We start from the raw sequence: 20,922 nt of genomic DNA, 5'->3' as shown, positions 1-20,922 counted from the left end.
ATATTAAAGAGCCTCTGGTTGCTGTGCAGAGACCCGCTGGATGGGGTGTCTGGGCAGCAGGAGGAGCTGGGGGGAGGCTCCTGTGGAGGGAATTCCAGGAAAGAGCGATGGAGGGTTGGGATGTCAGCTGAGGAAAAGGAAAGGGGGGAATGGGTTCCGGAGACCTGCAGGGGAACGGGACAGTCACCTCGTTCAAGAGAACGAGACGAAATGACAGACCGTCTTTATTCTCATCAGCACTCACCGTATGCAGACGCTGGGCACGGCGCTGCCCTTGGCCTGGAATACAGACAGGTGGGAGCCCTGGTTCTTGCCTTCAGACAGGTGACCATCAGGCCAGAGCCATCAAAATGAAGCTTAAAAAAAGCAGCGCTCATATGGGACCCAATCGATGCCACCGAACTCAGGCCATGGGAGAGTCTAAGAGGGAGGAGTGTGAGCTCCGAGAGCACTTCTGACCAGGAGCAACTTTATCCGTCCTCACTGGCTATAGAGAAGCAGCAAGGACAGGAGAACATTCTAGGAAAGGGGACTGGGAAGGTGGGAAACACTGTAGATCCTTCCGGAACCATCAGCCTCCTCCCTAGTCTGTTGACTGCACAGAGGCCCTTCAACAGGGTTCAACTCCAACAGCAGAGTAAACAAATCGTACCCAAAGCAGGTGGCATGCCAGGAAACTAGACCTCAGACCAACCAATGGGCAGAGGCTCAGCCCAGTGCTGCTGCCCAGGCAGCTGCTCACGCCCTGTGACCTGGCCCCCGGCATGTGGACCCACGGGTCTGCACACCATCTCGCCAGCTGGGGCAGCAGCGCTTCCTGTCCCCAGCCGGCCTGCTCAGTGGGCCGCAGGCTGTGGCATCCTACTGCATCCGTAACTCTCCAGCCCTCTGGGGCTAGACTGCAGGCATCGCGGCTTCATGTGGAAGAGCGAAGGTCCCAAGGTCCTGGGAGCGGACTGCCCTTTGCAAGCTAGTTATTCTTAGGTTCTTAGTTATTCCCTGTTGTCTTCCATTGGTAGTTAACTAAGTCTTTAAAAATGTCAGCCTACGATCTCCAGTGGGGGGTGCACAGAAGGCAGCCGATCAATGTTTCTCTCTCATCATTGATGTTTCTCTTTCTCTTTCTCTTTCTCTCTCTCTCTCTCTTTCTCTCTCTCCCGGTTCCTCTCTCTGAAATCAATGTATAGATATATGTACGTGTGTTTTTTAATGTCATCCTATCTCAGCAAAGAAGAGTCAGGGACCTGGGTCCACGCTTTAGCATTAAAGGGAGAGTGGAATTAATCCAGAGTGAAGACTGGGGAAGGAGTAGGATTTCGTTAGGTGCTTGGAATGGCGCTTCCCTCCTATCTGAAACTTCAAGGCTCAAGAGTTTTGCTTAAATAAGAAACCAGTCGTTTTTGCTAAACGAATCTCACTTAAGAGGATAATAACGGCTAATATTAACTGAACGTCAGGCACTGAGATTATTGCTTTCAGTGAATATTTTTATTTAATCCTCTCAAACGATCCTATTCAGCAAGTGGTATTTTTATCCTTTTACCGATGAGAACACTAAGACGTGGAGATGTGATCTAACGCCAAGGACACTCGGTGAATCTTGGAGGAACCAGGAAATAAAAGCCAGCCGTCTGACTCCAGACCTCCGCTCTTCTAACCAGCACCCACGCCACCACCACCACCCGAAACTCCATAACAATCATGACCATGGTGCCAACTTTGTTTTTGTTTTTTTCGTGTGTTTTTTTTCCTCTTATTGATTTTTAGAGAGGAAGGGAGAGGGATAGGGAGATAGAAACATCAATGAGAGTGAAACATAACTGATCGGCTGCCTCCTGAACGCCCCCTACTGGGGATCGAACCAGTGACCTCTTGGTTCCTGGGTCAATGCTCAACTGCTGAACCATACCAGCCAGGGTCCAACATTCACTTTGAAGTAACAGGAAGAGGGTGGGGGAGTGAGGTGCATCAAGAAGACCTGGTCACCAACTTTGTCAGGAGCCCTCCAAGGGCCTCCCCCAGGAGTCCCCACAGCTCCCAGCAGAGCCGCCCTAGGAGACATTTTGGACTGTGAATGAGCTTGTGTCCTGGTCAACCCCTGATGTACAAAGCACAGCTCTTTCTTCCTGCCTGCATGTCAGAAATGTCCAGACTCGGGCTCCTGGGGGCCACCTCCCTGAGGCCTTGAGACCCACCATCTCAGGGGCCCACCATCACTAAATGAACCAGGACTCACAGAACTCCCCCTTTCTGTCTCCACTGGGCATCCCATCCCAGTGGCAGTCTGGCGAGTCTCTGCCAAGAGTCCACGAATTTTAAAAGAAAACAACTGGGACTCCTAAAAAAGGCAGCGTTATTGTTCCTTTGATACTCAAGCTCAGGATAAGTCCAAGAAAATCATGTCAAATGGTTGATGTCTTTGCATTAAACATATTCACTCCATCTCAAGAAGGTTTAGTCCGAAAGGCATTTGAGATACTTTTGCACTCCTGCTTTCTTCTCTGCAAATATGCTGTTGAGTTTGCTAAAAGCCACTGACATCCTCAATGGCCACAAATCCTGAGCTATGTATCCCCGCTGGCAAAATGTCTTCTGTCCCTCAAGAGACTCAGAAAGCCTGTGGCAAAGGAAGGTTACTGCTTAAGTCAGGAAAACCTCGGGTGGAGGGAGAGGAAGGCCAGAGGGGAATCAAAGAGGCAAAGTCCTTACAGACATCTATTTCCCAATAAGCACATGGAATTCCACCTCCAGCCACAGAGCTTAGCGCAGCAGCGTGGGCAGAAACGGATCCCACATGAATTGAAAGGAAGAGAAATAATTTTCCCTCAGCACCAGATTTCCTCTGACCTTCAAGTGGTTAACCACAGGGCTTGTTCCCACCACGAAGACTGGGATATTCGGCAGAAGTTCAACTCAAGACTGCTTCCCGACTTGGGAACTTGACTGCTAAACTGCTCTAGAGAGCTCTCAGGCCCGGCTGGCGTGGCTCAGTGGTTGAGCGTCGACCCATGAACCAGAAGGTCACGGTTGGCTTCCTGGTCAGGGAACATGCCCGGCTGCAGCCCGATCTCCAGTAGGAAGCATGTAGGAGGCAGCTGATAGATGTTCTAGCTCTCTATCCTTCTCCCTTCCTCTCTCTCTCTCTCTAAAAATCAACATAAATAAATAAAAAATAAAAAGAGTGTCCATGAACCAAAAAAGAGACCCACACCAAAGACGGCAACGCGTTTCTGCTGTGCTTCGTTGTTTGTTAGCTGAGCAGATCTGGAACAACTGGGAAGGCCCCAAGCCTGCGTTTTGTCTTAAACAGCCAAGTGTTCATTTTGCAAGTACAGCTATTTTTTATTTTATGAAATCAATGCCTTTAAGGTTAACTACAAACAGTTGATTTTTTTAAAAAAGAAGATCCCATTTTGCCACTAAGTTCCACTTTTAAAACTAGAGGTGTCATATGGGAAAAAATTTCTCCCCCAGTAAATTACATGGGAAAGCCTAGAAAGGAAAACAGTCAGTCAACCAAAAAATAAAAATTAAATAAAAATTTAAAAACATCAAATAACCCTCTTAAAAAACAGGCAAAGAACTTGAACAGACATTTCTCCAGATATGATATACAAATGGCCAACAAGCCTATGAAAATATGCTCAACATCACTAAGCATCAGAGAAATACAAAACCACAATCTCACACCAATTAGGATGGCTTCTATTAAAAAACACACACATACAGAGAAAATAACACGTGTTGGCAAGGATGTGGAGAAAGTGGGACCCTGTGCACTGGTGGTGACCCTGTAAAAACGGTACGACTGTTACAGAAAACAGAATGGAGGTTCCTCAAAAAATTAAAAAGAGACCTACCACATAATCCAGCCATCCCACTTCTGGGTTTCAGAAGAATTAAAAGCAGGGTCTTAAAGAGATATTTACCCACCCTTGTTCACGGCAGCACTACTCACAGCAGCCAAAGGGTGGAACAACCCAAACACTCATCAACAGATGATGAACACAGACCACGTGGTACAAACATACAGTGGAGTATTACTCAGCCTTGAAAAGGAAGGAAAGTCTGACACGTGCCGCAACATGGACGGGCCTTGGGGACATTATGCTCAGTGAAATAAGCCAGACTCAGAAGGACAAATACTTTATGACTCCACCCATATGAGAGATCTGAAGGAGACCAATCCATACAGCAGGAAGTGGAATGGTTGTTACCAGGGACTGGGGGAGGAGGGAATGCAGAGTTGTGGGGTGGGTACTTTATGGAATATCAGATCTGCAAGAGGAAAAAGTTCCCGAGATCGCGTGAATATACTTAACACCACTGAACTGTACAATGAAAAATGGTTAAGATGGTGAATTTTATGTTATGTATTTTTTTCTTTTTCTTCTTTTATTATTTTTTATTTAAATTCTTTATTGTTTAAAGTAGCACATATTTATGTTATGTATTTTTTACCAAAATAAACAAACAAACAAAAAGAAAACCGTCAGCCATCCTCACTGAATCTGGAGGATGGAGCTCAGCACAGCCAGATCTTGGCTGCATTTTAAGTGTTTTCCTACCTCTGGTATCTCCTTTCCTCTAAATGTTTAATCCTCCTACTTGCAATGAAATGATTTTGCCGGGATAACGAGGAGCCCGCGGTGCAGGCTTCTCTTAAATCGCTTGGAGCAGCTATCATGCCTTATAACACGATAATGGCAAAGGATATAAATATTCCATTTGTGTCAAATCATTCTGTTTACACCAGCCCAACATATGTCTTCGGGGTACAGATTACCTTTAAACAAGCCTAGCTAGTGTCTTTGTTTTTTGCCTTTTAGGAGAATTTTTAAAGGGCATCTACTGTTCTGAGACATGACCATGCAACTCGGAGAGCATGCTAACGTACGACGACAATTTGTCATTCATCCTCACCTCCCGGAGTGTTACCAAGCCAGGCTCCGAGTGAGGACCGTTTCTCTCATCCCACTGCCTCGAGATGCAGAGTTTTGCATTCATTTAAAGAAAATTAATAAGTCCTCGTCTTGAAAATTAAACACAGGCCACTGCATAGGGTGTCTGTCCATCAGCGTTTGGGTCCTGGGACACTGCCTCCCGGTGGGCTTCACATATGGATATCATAAACTTAATTATTTGGGGACATTGCTGTCATCTGGATAAAATGAACATTTTCTTTAAGAGGCTCTCCCGTATTTTCTTCTGTCTTCATCAGTAGAGCAATCTTCTCTTTTGATGAGAAGTCATGGAAATTACACAGCGTAAGAATGGATAATGCTGCGCGAATTATCAGACTGTTGGCAGACGATGCTGTAAGTGGCTTATCTCTCTGATTACGTGAAAGGCATAACATCGCAAACGAGAAGCCGGCATCAGGCTGAAAATGTACCTGAATGAAATAAGACTCAGGGGTCCGCACTGCCTTTGTCTCCTGTTGGGATTCACAGTTAGAATGCTGAAATTCAGCACATTGCAGCATCAATGGCTACTGCGAAAAAATCCTTTCCACCGGTTACAAACCCAGAGACTGCCACGTTCAGACAACGTGATGATCAGAAATTATCAAAATTAGAAATGCAACAACATTTCTACAAAATGACCAGCACGAAAAACAGGAGGCTTTCCTGTATAATGGTGTGAATAAATTCAAAGTAGGCACATCCTTTTAATATGGAGATTTTGGGAATAATCCTCCCCTCCCCCAACACATACACACACACCAAAATCTCACAGATTTTGTTTATAGCCTGTTTGTGAAATTTTAGAGTACTTAAATTATATGACTAACCAAAGCTAGGGGCGATTACTCCAAAATGTGGAAGAGCTGTTTTGGTACCCTTTACGTGAAAACATGAAGCCTACTGTTCCAGGGTCAAATACAGTTTTTTTTTCCTTCACTCTGATGTCATTTATTTTTATTATTGAAAATTTGATCTGTCTGTAGCTTTTAAGACTCCTTCTTTAAAGAACTGTCAGAGATACAGAAAAGTACAGGCTAGAGAATAACAAGATCAAAATCCATATGCCTCGCACTCAAATGTAATAAAGGCTGGCTGGCCTTTTACCAGACTTGATGCAGATGTTTAAGATCACCGAATCCAAGGACAGGACAGGGAATGGATGCAAAAAGTCGCTGATCTGTGCTGAGCTTTCAGATGGGCAACAGACATTAACCACGGGCAGCGAGGTGGTCACTCGGAGGAAGGGCTCTCGCCGGCCAAGCCCCGCCGGGCACAGAGCCACGCCAGCTCCCCTGGGTGCCGGGAGGAATGAAGATGCAAATTGTACTCCGTTTCCTGTGGCTGCTCAACAAATGGTTTAAAACAACAGAAATTCATTCTCACAGTTCCGGAGGCCAGAAGTCCAAAATCAGCGTAGTCACTGGACTAAATCAAGGTCTGGCGGGGCTACACTCCCGGCCTCCTCCACCTTCTGCAGGCTCCTGACTCGGGGCGTCGCCACCCCAACCACTGCCTGCAGAGTCACAGCACCTCTCTTCTGTGCCAGCTCTCCCGGGACCTCTTCTTCGTAAGGACACTGGTGATCACCTTTAGGCTGCGCCCAGACAACACAGCTTGGTCTCCTCATCCCAAGACCCTCAACTGCATCACATGTGCAAAGACCCTTTCCCCACATAAAGGAACATCAGAGGTTCCAGCATCGGAAGCTCAGCCACACACACCAAAGCTGGAGCATGCGCTGGGGCCTCCGGAGCCCGATACCTGATAGATAGGGCCGCGTTGTTGGAATATTCTACTAATTTCCAATTTTCCAAACTCGCAATGGAAGGTCACCTTGAGGCAAAATATCGGCAAAGATCGCCCCAACTGGATGGGCCTGGAATCGTGGCACTAGCAATTGGGGGGTTGTTTTCCAATAACGTAGACAGGTTTGACTGGCCCCATGGAGCAGAGGCCTGGGTGGGAACAGACGGAAACGTAGATCCCTTACGGAGAACCGGAGGGTCGCAGGCCAGGAGGGGAGGAAACTGACCCCCGTTTTAGAGCAGGCAGACCCAGAAGAAGGCGGGGACACCATCTGACCCCACATCAGAAGAGAGGTGCGGGGACACTCCCCAGTGATGTCCTGGGGTTGAGTCCTGGGCAGGCAATGCCAGGACCAATGAGCCAGGGGCAAGGAAGGATTGAGTCTCCCAAGATCTGGGGCAATAACGATAGATTTCACCGCAGTCTTAGCTCCAACTGCTGTAACAAAACACCCCACAGTGGGGGGAGGCGGGGCGGGGGGGGGGGGGCTTAAACAACAGAAATTCATTTCTCACTGCTTCTGGAGGCTGGGCGTCTGGCACAGAGCTCTTCAAACCCTTGAAATGTCCCAAGTGACAAGAGCAATGAAGGTGTCTCGATACTCCTAACAAACCCCCTTCACCACACCTGAGCTTACGTTAAGGACGTGACCTTTGGGAAACACCTTAAGGATGGGGGCAGGTTGCCAGGGAACCAACCATGTGATTAGAGGGTTGGAAAGTTCAGCCCCACCCACCTTGGAGGTGGAATCAATCACCAAGGTAATGAAGCCTCCACAAATCCCAAAAGTGAGGGGTTCAGACAGCTTCCGGGCTGGGGAGCACATGGAGATCTGGGGAGGGTGGTGCCCTGGGAGAGGGTGTGGGAGCTCTGAGCCCTTTCCCCACATCTGCCCCAGGCGTCCCTTCCATGTGGCTGTTCCTCGGTCATAGCCTTTCATAATAAACCGGTAGCCAGTGAGCAAGCTGCTTCCCGGAGTTCCCTGAGCCACTCCAGCGAATTAATCAAGCCCAAGGACGGAGGGCGCGGGAACCTCTGGCTGACAGCTAGTCGGTCAGAAGCACAGGGCCAACCTGGCCTGGAGACTGGCTCTGAAGGAGGGAGGCAGTCTGGTAGGACAGGGCCCTTGACCTGTAGGGTGTGATGCTGACTCCGGGTAGAGAATGTCTTGGATTGTAGGACAAAGAGAGGAGGTGAAACAGCTTCAGAAGAGAAGAGGTTTAGTAAGAACAGTAAGAGGCAAAGGGAGAGGGAGGGAGGGAGGGAGGGAGGGAAGGAGAAAGAGAGAGAGAGAGAGAGAGAGAGAGAGAGAGAGAGAGAACGAACCGGTATCTCTTCTTTAAAGGCTCTAATCCTACCTGAGTGCCCCACCCTCTGACCTCATCTAAACCTAATTATCTCCCAAAGGCCTCACCTCCAAATACCATCCCATCAGGGGTGAGGGTGTCAACATATAAATGGAGGTGGGCACACTTCAGTCCATGGCAACAACCTAGGTGTCCAACCAGGTGATCAGCCTACCGGCAACCTGTTATGTGAGTGAAGTAACTTTAGGTGTTTGAAGTTAAGGCACCAGGTAACTGGAGGCTCCCACCTAGCTCACCTGGTCACATCATTGTGGTCTCTGAGTGGCCGGTTGGTCATTCTTACGTTGAAAAATCCCTCCGAGAGAGACACCACAGGGGAAATGGCAAAGGTAGACGGACAGACGATGGTCCTGATGGAGAGGTAGATGGAGGGGCCGCCTGCCATGGGACCTCCGAACAGCCCATGGGAGGGCAGCTCCCTTCCTCGAGCCCAGAGGCAAGGCCGCAGACATCAGCTGAGCCCTCCTCCTTTGAAGATCACAGCATATAAAATACATAGACACACACATGCACACGTGTGTACACACAAATGTTTTGTTAAGCCTGAATCCACAACTTGTGAAAACAAGAAACATGATCCAAAAGTGATCCCCAGCAGCTTTGACATGTCCTGGTTTAAGGAAAGCGAATTTTATTGAACACCCACTGTATGCCAGCCAGACTGTGCTAAGTACTCTATATGCTTTTAAAAACAGAAATGTTTTTAATGACTTTAGAGAGATAGGAAGGGAGAAAGGGAGAGAGAGAGATGTTGGTGTGAGAGAAAAACATCGACCGGTTGCCTTCCACACACGCCCTGACCAGGACCAAGCCCGCAACCAGGGCATGTGTCCTGACCGGGAATCGAACCTGCCACCTTTCAGTGCAAAGGACACTCAACCAACTGAGCCACACTGCCCAGGACTCTCTATGCTTTATTTTAATTCATCCCAATGGCCACCCTCTAAGGGAGGATTAGATCCATTTTACAGATAAAGATACTGAGGTTCAGAGAGATGAAGTAACTGCCCCAAGACAAGCAGGCTAATTTGATCCAAAGCCCATGATCCTTCTACTACATGTCGCCCCTAAACGACTTCGCCGCTAACTCCGAGGAACTCTGGGCCTCATCCCTGAGCCAGTCCCCTGGGACTCCCCACAGCTCCTCGCTCTACCACATGGAAACCTGAGTTGCAAACAGCTCCTAACAAAATGAGGAGGGGTGAGCAGAGTCAGGATCGGGGTGTCAGACGGAGCGGGCGGGCTGTTCCAAGGCTGTCCCGCAAGGGACAGTAAGAGGAGGGAGGCAGTGAAAAGGTGCCAAGAGGAACCTGGAGCCCCTCTGACCGGGAAGAGGCACACGCTCATCCACCCCCTGAGGATGGGTCCTTCAGATACAGCCTCAGGCTCCTCCAGCGCCCGGTTCACCTGTCCTGCGATGCTCTCACCTCCTCGCCTTGGTGAGCACCGGAATCCCCGAGACCTAGTTTAAAACTCAGGTGCCTGGGCCTCACCCCTACAGCTTGTCAGTCACCAGGTCTGGGGCGGGGCCCAGGCACCTGCGTTCTTCAAGTCTCCTGGGTGATGCTGGTGCGTCGAAGTCTGCCACCCACAGAAGCAGTTCCTCCCCCTTCTCGTCTTGAGCCTATCCCCTTTCCCTCTTTTCTGAGTCTTTTGCAATAATAAGGCTTTGGCTTCCAAGGGAAAGAAAAAGACACTTGAATTGCTGTGAATCATTAAAAAAACAGCAACCACCCAAACAAACAAAAAAAACCAACACGCCACCCCCTGAACAAAAGCAAGTTATAAGTAGCCTGCAGTGGGCAGTCGCAACCTTGGCTGGTGGACAGCAGCGCCTCTGTGGGGATGTTTTGTGTAGAAACCCAGGCTTCACCTTGGACACAATGAGTCAGAACCTCCAGAGGGAGGTCCAGGTGTCAACATCTCTCTAAGCCCCAAAGGCGACCTCCCAGCTCCTCCCCACCCTCCGCCCCACCTCCCTAACACACTTCCCATTGCCTTGCTCTGAAAATGCTCCTTCTCAATGGCAGTGCACGTCTCTAGCTTCGTAGGCAAACAGAACTAGGAAAGCAAATAAAGCATAAAAAACCGTGCAGCAGTCAGACTTCAGACCAAGCTTCTCCTGTTTCCTGCCCGCAGGTTTAACGATCTGCGCCTCGTGCTTGTCGTGCCCAAAATGTGGTTGACTGCAAAGGGCGTGGATCTGTGCCCGGAGAATAACTCACGTGTGTAAAGCACTTTCAGCTTAGAAGCTGTAAGGAGTTTTCAAAAAGAGGGTCTTATTTGCCCAGCTGGCATGGCTCAGTTTCATTCCCGGTCAGGGGCACATGCCTGGGTTGTGGGCTCGATCCCCAGTAGGGGGTGTGCAGGAGGCAGCCAATCAATGATTCTCTCTCATCATTGATGTTTCTAGCTCTCTCTCCCTCTCCCTTCCATATATATATATATATATATATATACTAGAGGCCCGATGCACAAAATTCATGCAATGGGCTCGGCCCTCACAACCCGGCTTCGTCCAGAAGGTTGTCTGGAAGGTTGTCCGGAAGGCTGTCTGGTCTAATTAGCATATTATGCTTTTATTATTATAGATGGACGACAGGCATGGCCAGCATCTGCTCCAGCAGTGACATACCAGGCACCCAGCTAGGGAGACAGTTGTGAGCCCAACAGACACGTCCGTCCCACCACCCTTAGAAGGAAAGAGTTAAGACCCCACGCATACCCAATTCTTTTAGCCATCCAGCCTCATCGATCATCTCTGCCAACCACCCACCAGTGTAGTACATCGCCACAGTACGTTTCCCAGGAACATGGTTCCTGGCTCAGGGATGGCAAGAGGGGACAAGGATTCAGTCACAACTCTATGGTCCGAATGCAGAGAAGGAAATCTAAGTCCTGGAGGTTCCACCCATGCCTATCTGCCTTTAAAAGTCCCTGCCACTTTAGTACAGTAACAAGAACCATTCAGTGCATGGGGAGCCCCCTTCAGCAAGCCAGCCTATACCGAAATGGCAGTGTGCACGTGCATGTGTGTGTGCATGCATGTGTGTGCAAGTGCATGCATGTGTGCGAGTACATGCATGTGTGTGTGCATGCATGTGTGTGCAAGTGCATGCATGTGTGCGAGTACATGCATGTGTGTGCATGCATGTGTGTGCGTGCATGTGTGTGCATGCATGTGTGTGCAAGTACATGCATGTGTGTGTGCGTGCAGGTATGTACGTGCATGTGTGTGCATGTGCCCATGCCGGACCCACTGAGGGTGCTCCAGCAGCCACATCACCAACAGCAGGCGCTCTCAGATGCTCTGTATCACTAGCTGCAAAGCAGATAAATGAAGGAGGGAGCTGAGGAGAGGGAGGACCCCTACCACCTGCTAGTGTCCCCTGGAGCCTATCTAGACACGACTACCAGCCAGGCTCTCCCCGAGAGGAGAGCCTCAGACAGAGTCCCCGACACCCACTCCCTTCCCGGCCCCCGCAGACCTGGGCAGCCTCCCTGAGATGGCAGATCCCAGGAGAGGGAGGGGCTGAGGGGAACACGTCTCCCAGGAGCAGACGCTAAGACACAGAGCACGCTGAGGAAAGCACGGGGCAACAGCGCAGACCGTGTGCTGCCCTTGTTTTTCCAAAAATACAGAAGAGAATTACATTTCCAAGTGCACATATACACATACGACAAGCCCGGAGCCATCTAACCGCGCGATGATGGGAACAGCCTGGCAGACGACACAGAGACGGCCGGCCGGTGCTGTGCGGGTATGAAAATAGCTGCAGATGAAGATCATTTCAAATTCAGGAACAACACACTGAGAAGGCTCGGCCCCATTCGATATGCATCAGTGTGTGCGCGCACAGAAATCCGTGGAAGAAGAGCGAGCTCCCTGAGTCAGGGCGGGTACTGCTAGCGAGCTGATGTAAAGCGTACCGAACAATACAGGCAAACGGGGGAAGGGGTTATGTTTCAAAATCTAAAAGGCACGTCATTCGTTTTCTCAAAGAAAGAGAAGAAATCTGGAAGAGCGCCCACTACCAGTGATGACGAACCTTTTGAGCTCGGCGTGTCAGCATTTTGAAAAACCCTAACTTAACTCTGGTGCCGTGTCACATATAGAAATTTTTTGATATTTGCAACCATAGTAAAACAAAGACTTACATTTTTTATATTTATTTTATATATTTAAATGCCATTTAACAAAGAAAAATCAACCAAAAAAATGAGTTTGAGTGTCACCTCTGACACGCGTGTCATAGGTTCGCCATCACTGCACTAAACCGATGACAACGGTTGGCTGGGGAGAGAACGGGAATAGGAGAGTGTCCCAGACCATGAGGACTGTCACAACAAGTGACCCCAGTCTGGGTGGCTTACAAACCACAGAAATGTGTTTCTCACGGATCAGCAGACCAAGTCCAAGATCAAACTCTGCCAGATTCGGTGCCTGATGAGGGCTTCCTTCCTGGCTCACAGGCGGTGTCTTCCTGCTGTGTCCTCACACGGCGGAAGCGAGCTCTCGGGGGCTCTTGTAAAAAGGGCACTAATCCCACTCGTGGGGGCTCCACACTCATAGCCTGATCACCTGCAGAGGGCCCCACCTCCCAGGACCATCACACTGGGGATTAGGTTCAACATGAATTTTGGAGGGACACAGTCTATAACAGGAAGGCATGTTCACAGAAATGTTTTATTTGATAATGAGATGTTTGCGTTGTACTGATGTAATACTAATATGATGACTAACAGGAAAGACAAGAGGCCTTGGGGAAATATGCCCTTGCCTCCTTCCCCACCCCACCCACCAGTAGAAAGTCCCTCCTTTAAACTGAAGGTGAAGGCTCCCCGCCTACCACCATCCTTAACTTCACAGAGAAGCAAAACTGCAAAGATCATCAAAATGTCAACATCTTTGACATATTTTTCATCAAAATGTCAACATCGATAGCTGGTTGGCATCCATTCTGTTTCTCCCTCGGGTCATCCTTAGGGAGGGATACTGGGCTCGGGCTGGCCCAGGCCTCACCCCCTTCCCCCGGCCTCTTGCCAGCTGCTTCTCAGGCCAAGCAGGGTGCACGCTCCCCGCCCACCCCCATCTCCCCCTTTCATAAAGACTCCATTTGGCAAAGCCGCTGCAAATCCCTGCCAGCTCATTAACTGTTACTGCGGGAGCCTCCTCTGCTTTATTCCCAGATAAATAAATAAAAACCAATACCCAGTTCAGAGAGATGTTTGATGCATACGCAGTTAACGAAGCCACAGTGGCTTCCCCCGGACAGGCTGTGATGAGTAAAACCCTTTTCATGAGCCATATTTTGCTTCGGCTCCAAAAGGGGGACAAATAAATCTGAAAGGCTGAGTGAAGGGCAGGGGAGTCAGAGGACAGAGTCCCGTTAACCGCGTCCTTCCCGCCCACCCGGGAGTCCTGCTGCCATCAGGGCCTGAATCTATGAAGATATCCAGGGTGGGCGGCCCCGACAGGCAGTAGGACCAGTGAACGGCCAAGGGCAAGGGCTCCAGCCACCCCTCTGCCCTGCTGGACCCGGCATGCTCACTTCTCCGAGGAAAGCAACACAGGCCGACTCACTTCCTCTCACCCATCCGACTCCATGCACCGGGTGCTCAGCCCTGTCTACCGATGGCAGCGCATGACAGCCCAGCTCCAGCCAATGGCCTTTGTCACAGTCTCATGGCCTGGCCTCGACTCTCTCTTGGGGGATCCCAGCCAGACTTCAGGCTGCGGTTCTAAGTGTGCTTCTCCTGTTTTTCAATATATTTTTATTGATTTCAGAGAGAGGAACAGGGAGGGGGAGAGAGATAGAAACACCAGCGATGAGAGAGAATCACTGATCGGCTGCCTTCTGCACACCCCACACTGGGGACCGAGCCTGCAACCCAGGCATATGCCCTGACTGGGAATCGAATCGTGACCTCCTGGTTCATAGGTCAACGCTTAACCACTGAGCAACCCTGGCCGGGCGTTACTGTGCTTCCTTAGACACACTCGTTCCCCAAATCCAACCCGCCAGCCCTATTACAGTACGTTACCAGATTTTTAAATTTTGACTGTGCAGCCACTAAAGGGAGTTAGCCTTGAGTTATAGGAAGGAGAAATGGAGCTAAGGGGCACGCCACCAGTGACTGACAGAAGTAAGCTCCACCCAGAGCCCGGCTGCCCAGCCTCCGCACCTCCTCCTCCTATTCATAGGCCCTGTGGACGCGATGCTTTGTCACTGGTCTTACGCTATGGTTGGGTGTGTTGTCATCTCCCCGGTGACATCATAAGCCCTTAAGGGTCAGGACCCTGATCCTGGTCACTCACTTCTCCCCGTTTCATATACATGGCGCCGCACGGTGGATTGTCAGCTGCTCTCTATATTTATAACGAAAGCTGACATTTGAAATCCGAACTTAGCAAAACGTAACCACGGGGATGATTAGTCATATTACCAAGAGCTTCTTTCCTTTTAGGGGAAACGTCAGATCCAATTCCTCCACATAAAAGCCCTACACGGTCTGCAGCATCTATTCCGGAATCACTGGCTACCGACAGAGGGAACGTCACGTTTCGGGGGTGGTACTCACCAGCTGAGGCATCAGGACGTCGGCCAAGTAGACGAACGCAGCACCGAGGGTGAAGCCCACGGCCACGGGGAAGAAGGCAAAGGCACCGAAGCCCCCGGAGGACGTGGCCATCTCGACCGCTGGGGCCAGGAGGGACCAGTAGGAGGCTGCCAACATGACCTGCGGAACCACAGTGAGCAGCAGACCGTTAAACCAGCCAGACGCCTCCCGAGTGCGGCTTCACTGGCTCTCCACGGCCCAAACGCAGCCCGATGATGTCACATGGGTTAGGCCTTTAATCCTCCACGGCAGGTCCCATCCCAAACCCAAAAGCCACCGTCAGAACTCCTGGAACCGATGCCGTAAGAACTCAATTTGGGGCAGAAATGGCATGGACCTCGGAAGGAGGGAGTGTGGTTTGCTGCCATCTAAGCTCTATTTCAATGATTCTCAACAAGGGCCATGTTGCCCTCCAGGTGGCATTGGGCAGTGTCTGGAGACATCTTCGGTTGTCATACGAGGGGCATCAAGTGACTAGGGGGCACAGATGCTTGTAAACATATGTAGTGCACAGCCCCTGACAACAAAGTCCCTGGCCCCAGTGTGAGTAACACAGCTGTCCTGTCCTAGCTGAACACTCCAGGACACTGCATTATAGGACAGAAGTCTTCCTTGTGTTCAGTGGGACTCTCTCTCCCTTCCATGTTTACCTACTAGCTCTAGGCCTGCTCCCTGGAGCACCAGAGAAAGGTCTTTCCTCTGTGAGAGGTGACGGCCTTTGAAATATCTGGGGACAACCAGTGAGTCGATGTCAGCGTAGTCCTGTCAATCTTCCTATCATGGAAAAGGAAGAAGGGAATGAACATTTTTATTGACTTCAGAGAGGAAAGAGGAGGGAGAGAGAGAGATGGAAATACCAATGATGAGAGAGAATCATTGATTGATTGCCCCTGTAAGTCCCCCTACTGGGGATCGAGCCTAAAACCCAGACATGTGCCCTGACCAGGAATCAAACCGTGAGCCACACTGGCCGGGCAGGAACAGACATTTATTGATCACCTACTATTTCCAGGGAGCACGCTTCACATTGGATATCTTCCCTTATCATCACAAAAACCCTGAGAGGTAGATACTGTTTCCTCTTGCTATTTGTAGATAAAGAAACTGAATCTCAAGGTACTAAGATAATCTGCCCAAGGTCACAGAGCCAGTAGTGGCCGATTCAGGGAGCTCAGCAAGCAAGGACCATGATTGCCTCAATGAGGGGCCGGACACGAGCGAAGAGGGAAACGAGGCTGGAGCCAAATCTCAGGGAGGGCGACTCGATAAAGGAGTCTCCAGCGTTGAGCAAATTAAACACGCACCCAGCCATCTACTCCCATAGGTGCAGTGGCATCTGGCTGGAGTACTCCCACTACGATGACAGTCATCACTGACATGCAAAACGTTGAATGGGTTTCTAAAAGTGACTTAATTATGCCTTGTCTTGAAAAAAGACATCTGCATCACCCATCTCCCAAAAAACACATGGAGTGACAGAGCCAAGTGTCACAAGAGTGACAATGAAGGACAAATCCCTACGGAAAGTGACTTCCCTCCTGCCAGCCTCATCCACACGCAGAAGCCTTAGTGCCACTCCCAGAAAACTGCCAATGCTTCAGGAACTCCCAAAAAGAAGGAAAATGTCTTAGCAGTTCAGCTCCCCGAGACCGTGGAAGGAAGCCGTGGGCTCGTTCTCCAGGCCACGGCCTACTCCGTCCCTTTCCCAGGCTGTAGTCGCACTAGCTTTAGAACCCACAGTCCTTGGTAGCTGCCATTCATGGTAAACTCCCCACTGAAGACGACCTACCCAGCTACCTCTCTCCTATATCCCCATCATCAACAAATCTAAAACCGTGATCCAGGTAAGGACTCTCACTCATCTCATCCTCCAACCCCTCCCCACATTCCATCCTATCAACGTGACTGCCCCACCAGACATTCAGGGGTGCCCCCTCTCCCCACAACCCCCGCTGCCCAGCTAGGAATAAGGGGTACCACACCGAAAACAGGAGACCGTGAATGTCTATGAGCTGCATGGGAGTGACCCCCATGCTCTCCCATCTCAGCCCAGCCTCTTCCCCAGCCCCATCCATCCCTCACCCGCTGGCTGCTTCTCCCAAAGCCTGTCTTCCCCAAATTCCTTCACAGGAGCCCCCACATCCATCCCTGCTTCTGGGGAAGCTGGCTGGAGACCACCTCCCAGGCACCTTTCTCAGAAGACTCAAGGGTGTGTTTTCACAGGTAAAAGGCAGTAAGACAAGTCGAGGACAGGGGAAAGGAAGGGAATCCCCGAGGGTGGTGGTGAGAGAGGATGCGGGGAGCAACGGATCACAGACCAGGAGAGCAGGAGCTGAGAGGGACGGGAAGGGGGCTGGAGGGCTCCTAGGGAGAGCGAATGGCAGAGCCCTGAGAGGTCCCAATGTGGGACAGGAATCTGCACTTCCGGTGGGAGACTGGTAACAGGGGTTCCCGTGAAAGTGGGGAAAGCAAGAAAGAGATACCTTTACTAACTCTGGAAAACACAGCAATTGCACAAGAAAGGAAACAAAGGAATAATATTTACAGTTTTAATCATGTAAGCTATTTTATTTATTAATTAATTTGATTATTTCTTATGGAGCTACACACACACACACACACACACACACACACACATATCACATACAATTTGCCATTTTGAAGCCTACAGTTCAGTGGCATTAATTACATTCAGAGTGCTATACAAACATCACTATTTCCAAACCTTTCTCACCACCCCAAACAGAAGCCCAGGAACCGCTAAGCAAGAATGCCCCATCCTCCCTTCCCCCCAGCTCCCGGAACCTCTAGCCTACTCTCTGCCTCTATGAACTTGCCTATTCTCGAGCGTTCGTGTAAGTGGATAATACAGTATTCGTCCCTTTGTGTCTGGATCGTTTCTGCAGTGTCATGCTTTCGAGGCTGACCCATGTTGTAACATGCGTCAGGACATCAGAAAGTCATGAGAGATGTCTGTGGCTGAACAAGTCACGAGGTGGCAAAGTTGTGCATACAGTTGAGATTTGTGGAGACCAAATGCTGAAGAAACAGTTAAAACGGCTGAGAGGCCGGAATCGGGAGGGGAAGGTCAGTAGACTCTGGCTTCTGTTATAAACCCGGCAGAACAACCTGACTTTTTAAACTATACAAGCATATCTTTGGCGGGGGGGGTGTTAAATAAACGGATAATATAATTTGAAAATATACAAATATATAGAAGTAAATATTATCAGGAAAGTTGTAATGTAATTTTTTTAAATATGTATTTTTATTGATTTCACAGAGAGAGAGAGAGAGAGAGAAACATCAATGATGAGAGAGAATCATTGATTGGCTGCCTCCTGCACACCCCTCACTGGGGATCAAGCCCGCAACCCGGGCATGTGCCCTTGACCGGAATTGAACCTGAGACTCCTCAGTCTGCAGGCCGACGCTCTATCCACTGAGCCAAACCAGCGTAATATAATTTTTAAATGGTTACAAGACCCTGATTTCACAGAGAAAATTCAATGGGGGAAACGCTGCCACGTACAAGAACTCAATTTCCAGAAATGTTTCTGCCTGATAATGGGACACCCACTTGAACAGTGTGTTTTTAATTTTGTTTGTTTGTAGTTGCTTTTTTTAATTCTTTATTGATGAAAGTATTACACATGTCTCCTTTTCCCCCCATTGACCTCTGCCAGCCCACTCCCGCCCCCCGGCACAGGTCCTCACCAAATGGTGTGTTTTTATTAAAACTGCCTAAATCACAGCCTTGACACCAGAATATTGAAAGGGACTGGAGGAGACACTTAAAATCAGCAGATATTTAAAAGCTCTGAGAGAAAATCCCCCATTTCCCTTCGGTAACTCCCCAAACCTAGCAAAACTCATATGCTCCTTTTTCTCAAAATACCGTGCAAAATACCACTGGGATCCATACTTCAAAATGCTATTAATTTCCCTCTGGTGTCAGCGGTACCAGCACAGAATAATCAGAGACGATCAGCTAATTCCCTAGCCTACAACACGCAAACCTTCTCATTTCTGCTTAAGTGCTCACTTGGGGGCGATTTCAGCTCTGCAAATATAAATGAATTGGAGAAGAGTTCCTGAAGGAATACATCCTCATGTTCAGGCATGATGGGGGCAGTTAAGCATTTCTTTTATGATAGTAATGACAGCGTAAAAGTAGAAGAAAATCCAAGCCACAAAACAAAATTTCCCTCTTAATAAAACGGGGAGAGAAAAGCATTGCACTCTGATCACTAGCAACACACTGTGCATCAGTATCCATTACTCCATGACACTGTCGCTATGGACAAGGTGCATGCAAGTCTACAGAGACAGGAACACAGAGTTCAAAACACAGAGGCTGCTCGGGTGGGTCCTCTGTCAATGTTTGTTGAAGCAAATGAACGTGGACTCTACCCCCAAGGCCAATGTATAATTACGGAGGAGGCACAAACTTGCAATCCATACACATCAAGGCAATAATTACTCCAAAAAGTACAGAAGCCGAGTAATGTATCTAATTTGGCCTCCGAATCAGATATAAAATTAATTTGTAAAAGTCAATTAATAGGTACTGAATTTGTGGCTACAGCTCGATCAACATTATGCTGGATTCTAGGGGGCGGAGAGGGAGGAAGAGGGATACAAAAGCTGATCTGGCTCCCGCCTTTGAGGGCCTGGCTAAACCCCATGATAAGAGAGACTGTAGAGATGTGTGATATGACCAACAGAGAAGGCACCGGAAACCACAGATGAGAAAGGCCGTGGTCATTCCATGTAAGGAGATGGCAACGCTGTAAAGAAAGAACATCGGAGAAAACATGGGGAAGAGCTCTTGACAGCTGCACGTGGTCTGGAAAGAAAGGAGCCGAGAGTCAGGCCATTCTGAAATGCTAAGTGTCTGCGGTGTTAGACAAGCATAGAAATCCTGTGCAGAAGGACCTCAGCATCCACGCTCAGTGGCCACAGGTCTTTGCTGGTGAGGCCCCTGCCCATACTAAGTTCCCTAAAGAAAGGACCATCACCCAAAACATACCTAGGCTTCAGACATATACTGACCAACAAGCGAATTCTAACTTCCTCTGCGAAAGCAAAGGAAAAGGGCTAAAAACGAGTTAGCCATCAAGTCCAGGCCAGCTCCAAACCTGACTTCCCTTTCCCAAGTGCAACTCAACTCAGGAAGTATCTACTCAGCGGCTCTCGTGAGTGAGATGCCCACCTGGACTGGAGCACCCATTGGCAATGATGGCAGCTACACCTAAAGTAGGAATGTCAAATACCATTTAGACTCTTTGTGGAGCTCGCCATTCCTCTTCCAGAGACCCACTATGTGAATGACGGAGAGGAGCAGTATACTAATTATAATGACTTCAGGCCTTGCAAGGTAGGTTCACACTAGCTAGAAGCCAAAACCATTAACTCCACGTAGACTAAAAAAAGGGGGGTTGGGGGACACCATTTTCACAGCTGGTCACCAAGAGAGTGAGAACATGACATTGCCCAGAGCAACCTCTCCGTGGCACTCAGCCACCAATCCATCAGCGCCCTCTCAACTTCGGCCTGTTGACAGACAACTGCACCAGCTGGTCAAGCCCTCCCCACCCAACACCACCACCCACTCATGCTGATCCAATCTGTCCCAATCTGGCTGCTAAGGAAACAGCCCCTGCTAACATGTGAAGGAGGAGAGAAGAGTGAGCCCATTGAGAAGAAACTCAAACACCTGGGAAGAGCAGCGTTTACCCCGCTTCGCTGATCGCCCTCCTGAGAGGTGACAAACCACCAACCCACTCGCTTTGTGAATCTTTCTGCTCAGGATCTCCATGGTCAAGGAGAAGGATCTTATTTCAGATAAAATCATGTTTCATTTTCACCCTCATGAAAAGAGGGATTGTCAAAGTGTTTTCTGTCCTCACTCACCTGAGGGACGCAGTGACACCCATCAATTTGGTGGCACGGATCCTTGGGAGACAGAGGGGAAGAGGTCAGAGTGATGGGACACAATCTCAACAAGGGACTACAGCCCGGCCAGCATGGCTCAGTGGTGATACATCACAGTGGGTAGAAGGCATGGCTACCTACCTCAGATCTAAGCTCTCCCACTTCAGGCTCCCAGCGGGAGACCCTGGGTGAGAGAATCGTCTCTCCAGGGCTGCTATTATAAT

At 49.4% G+C, this 20,922-nt stretch overlaps 1 protein-coding gene across 1 annotated transcript in view; it reads right to left on the bottom strand.

Annotated features, from left to right (window-relative positions):
• Positions 1-20,922, bottom strand: part of SLC39A11 (solute carrier family 39, member 11) — a 118,379-nt gene that overhangs the window by 64,748 nt on the left and 32,709 nt on the right. Inside the window, exon 4 of the mRNA XM_014536206.1 lies at positions 14,723-14,881. Coding sequence (XP_014391692.1) covers positions 14,723-14,881 — 159 coding nt within the window. The remainder of the gene's footprint in view (positions 1-14,722; positions 14,882-20,922) is intronic.

This window comes from Myotis brandtii, unplaced genomic scaffold, assembly GCF_000412655.1.
Source record: "Myotis brandtii unplaced genomic scaffold, ASM41265v1 scaffold157, whole genome shotgun sequence".
In the NCBI taxonomy this organism is placed as follows: domain Eukaryota; kingdom Metazoa; phylum Chordata; class Mammalia; order Chiroptera; family Vespertilionidae; genus Myotis; species Myotis brandtii.
The sequence above is the reverse complement of the archived record's forward strand: the minus strand, read 5'-3'. Positions and strand labels throughout refer to the sequence as shown.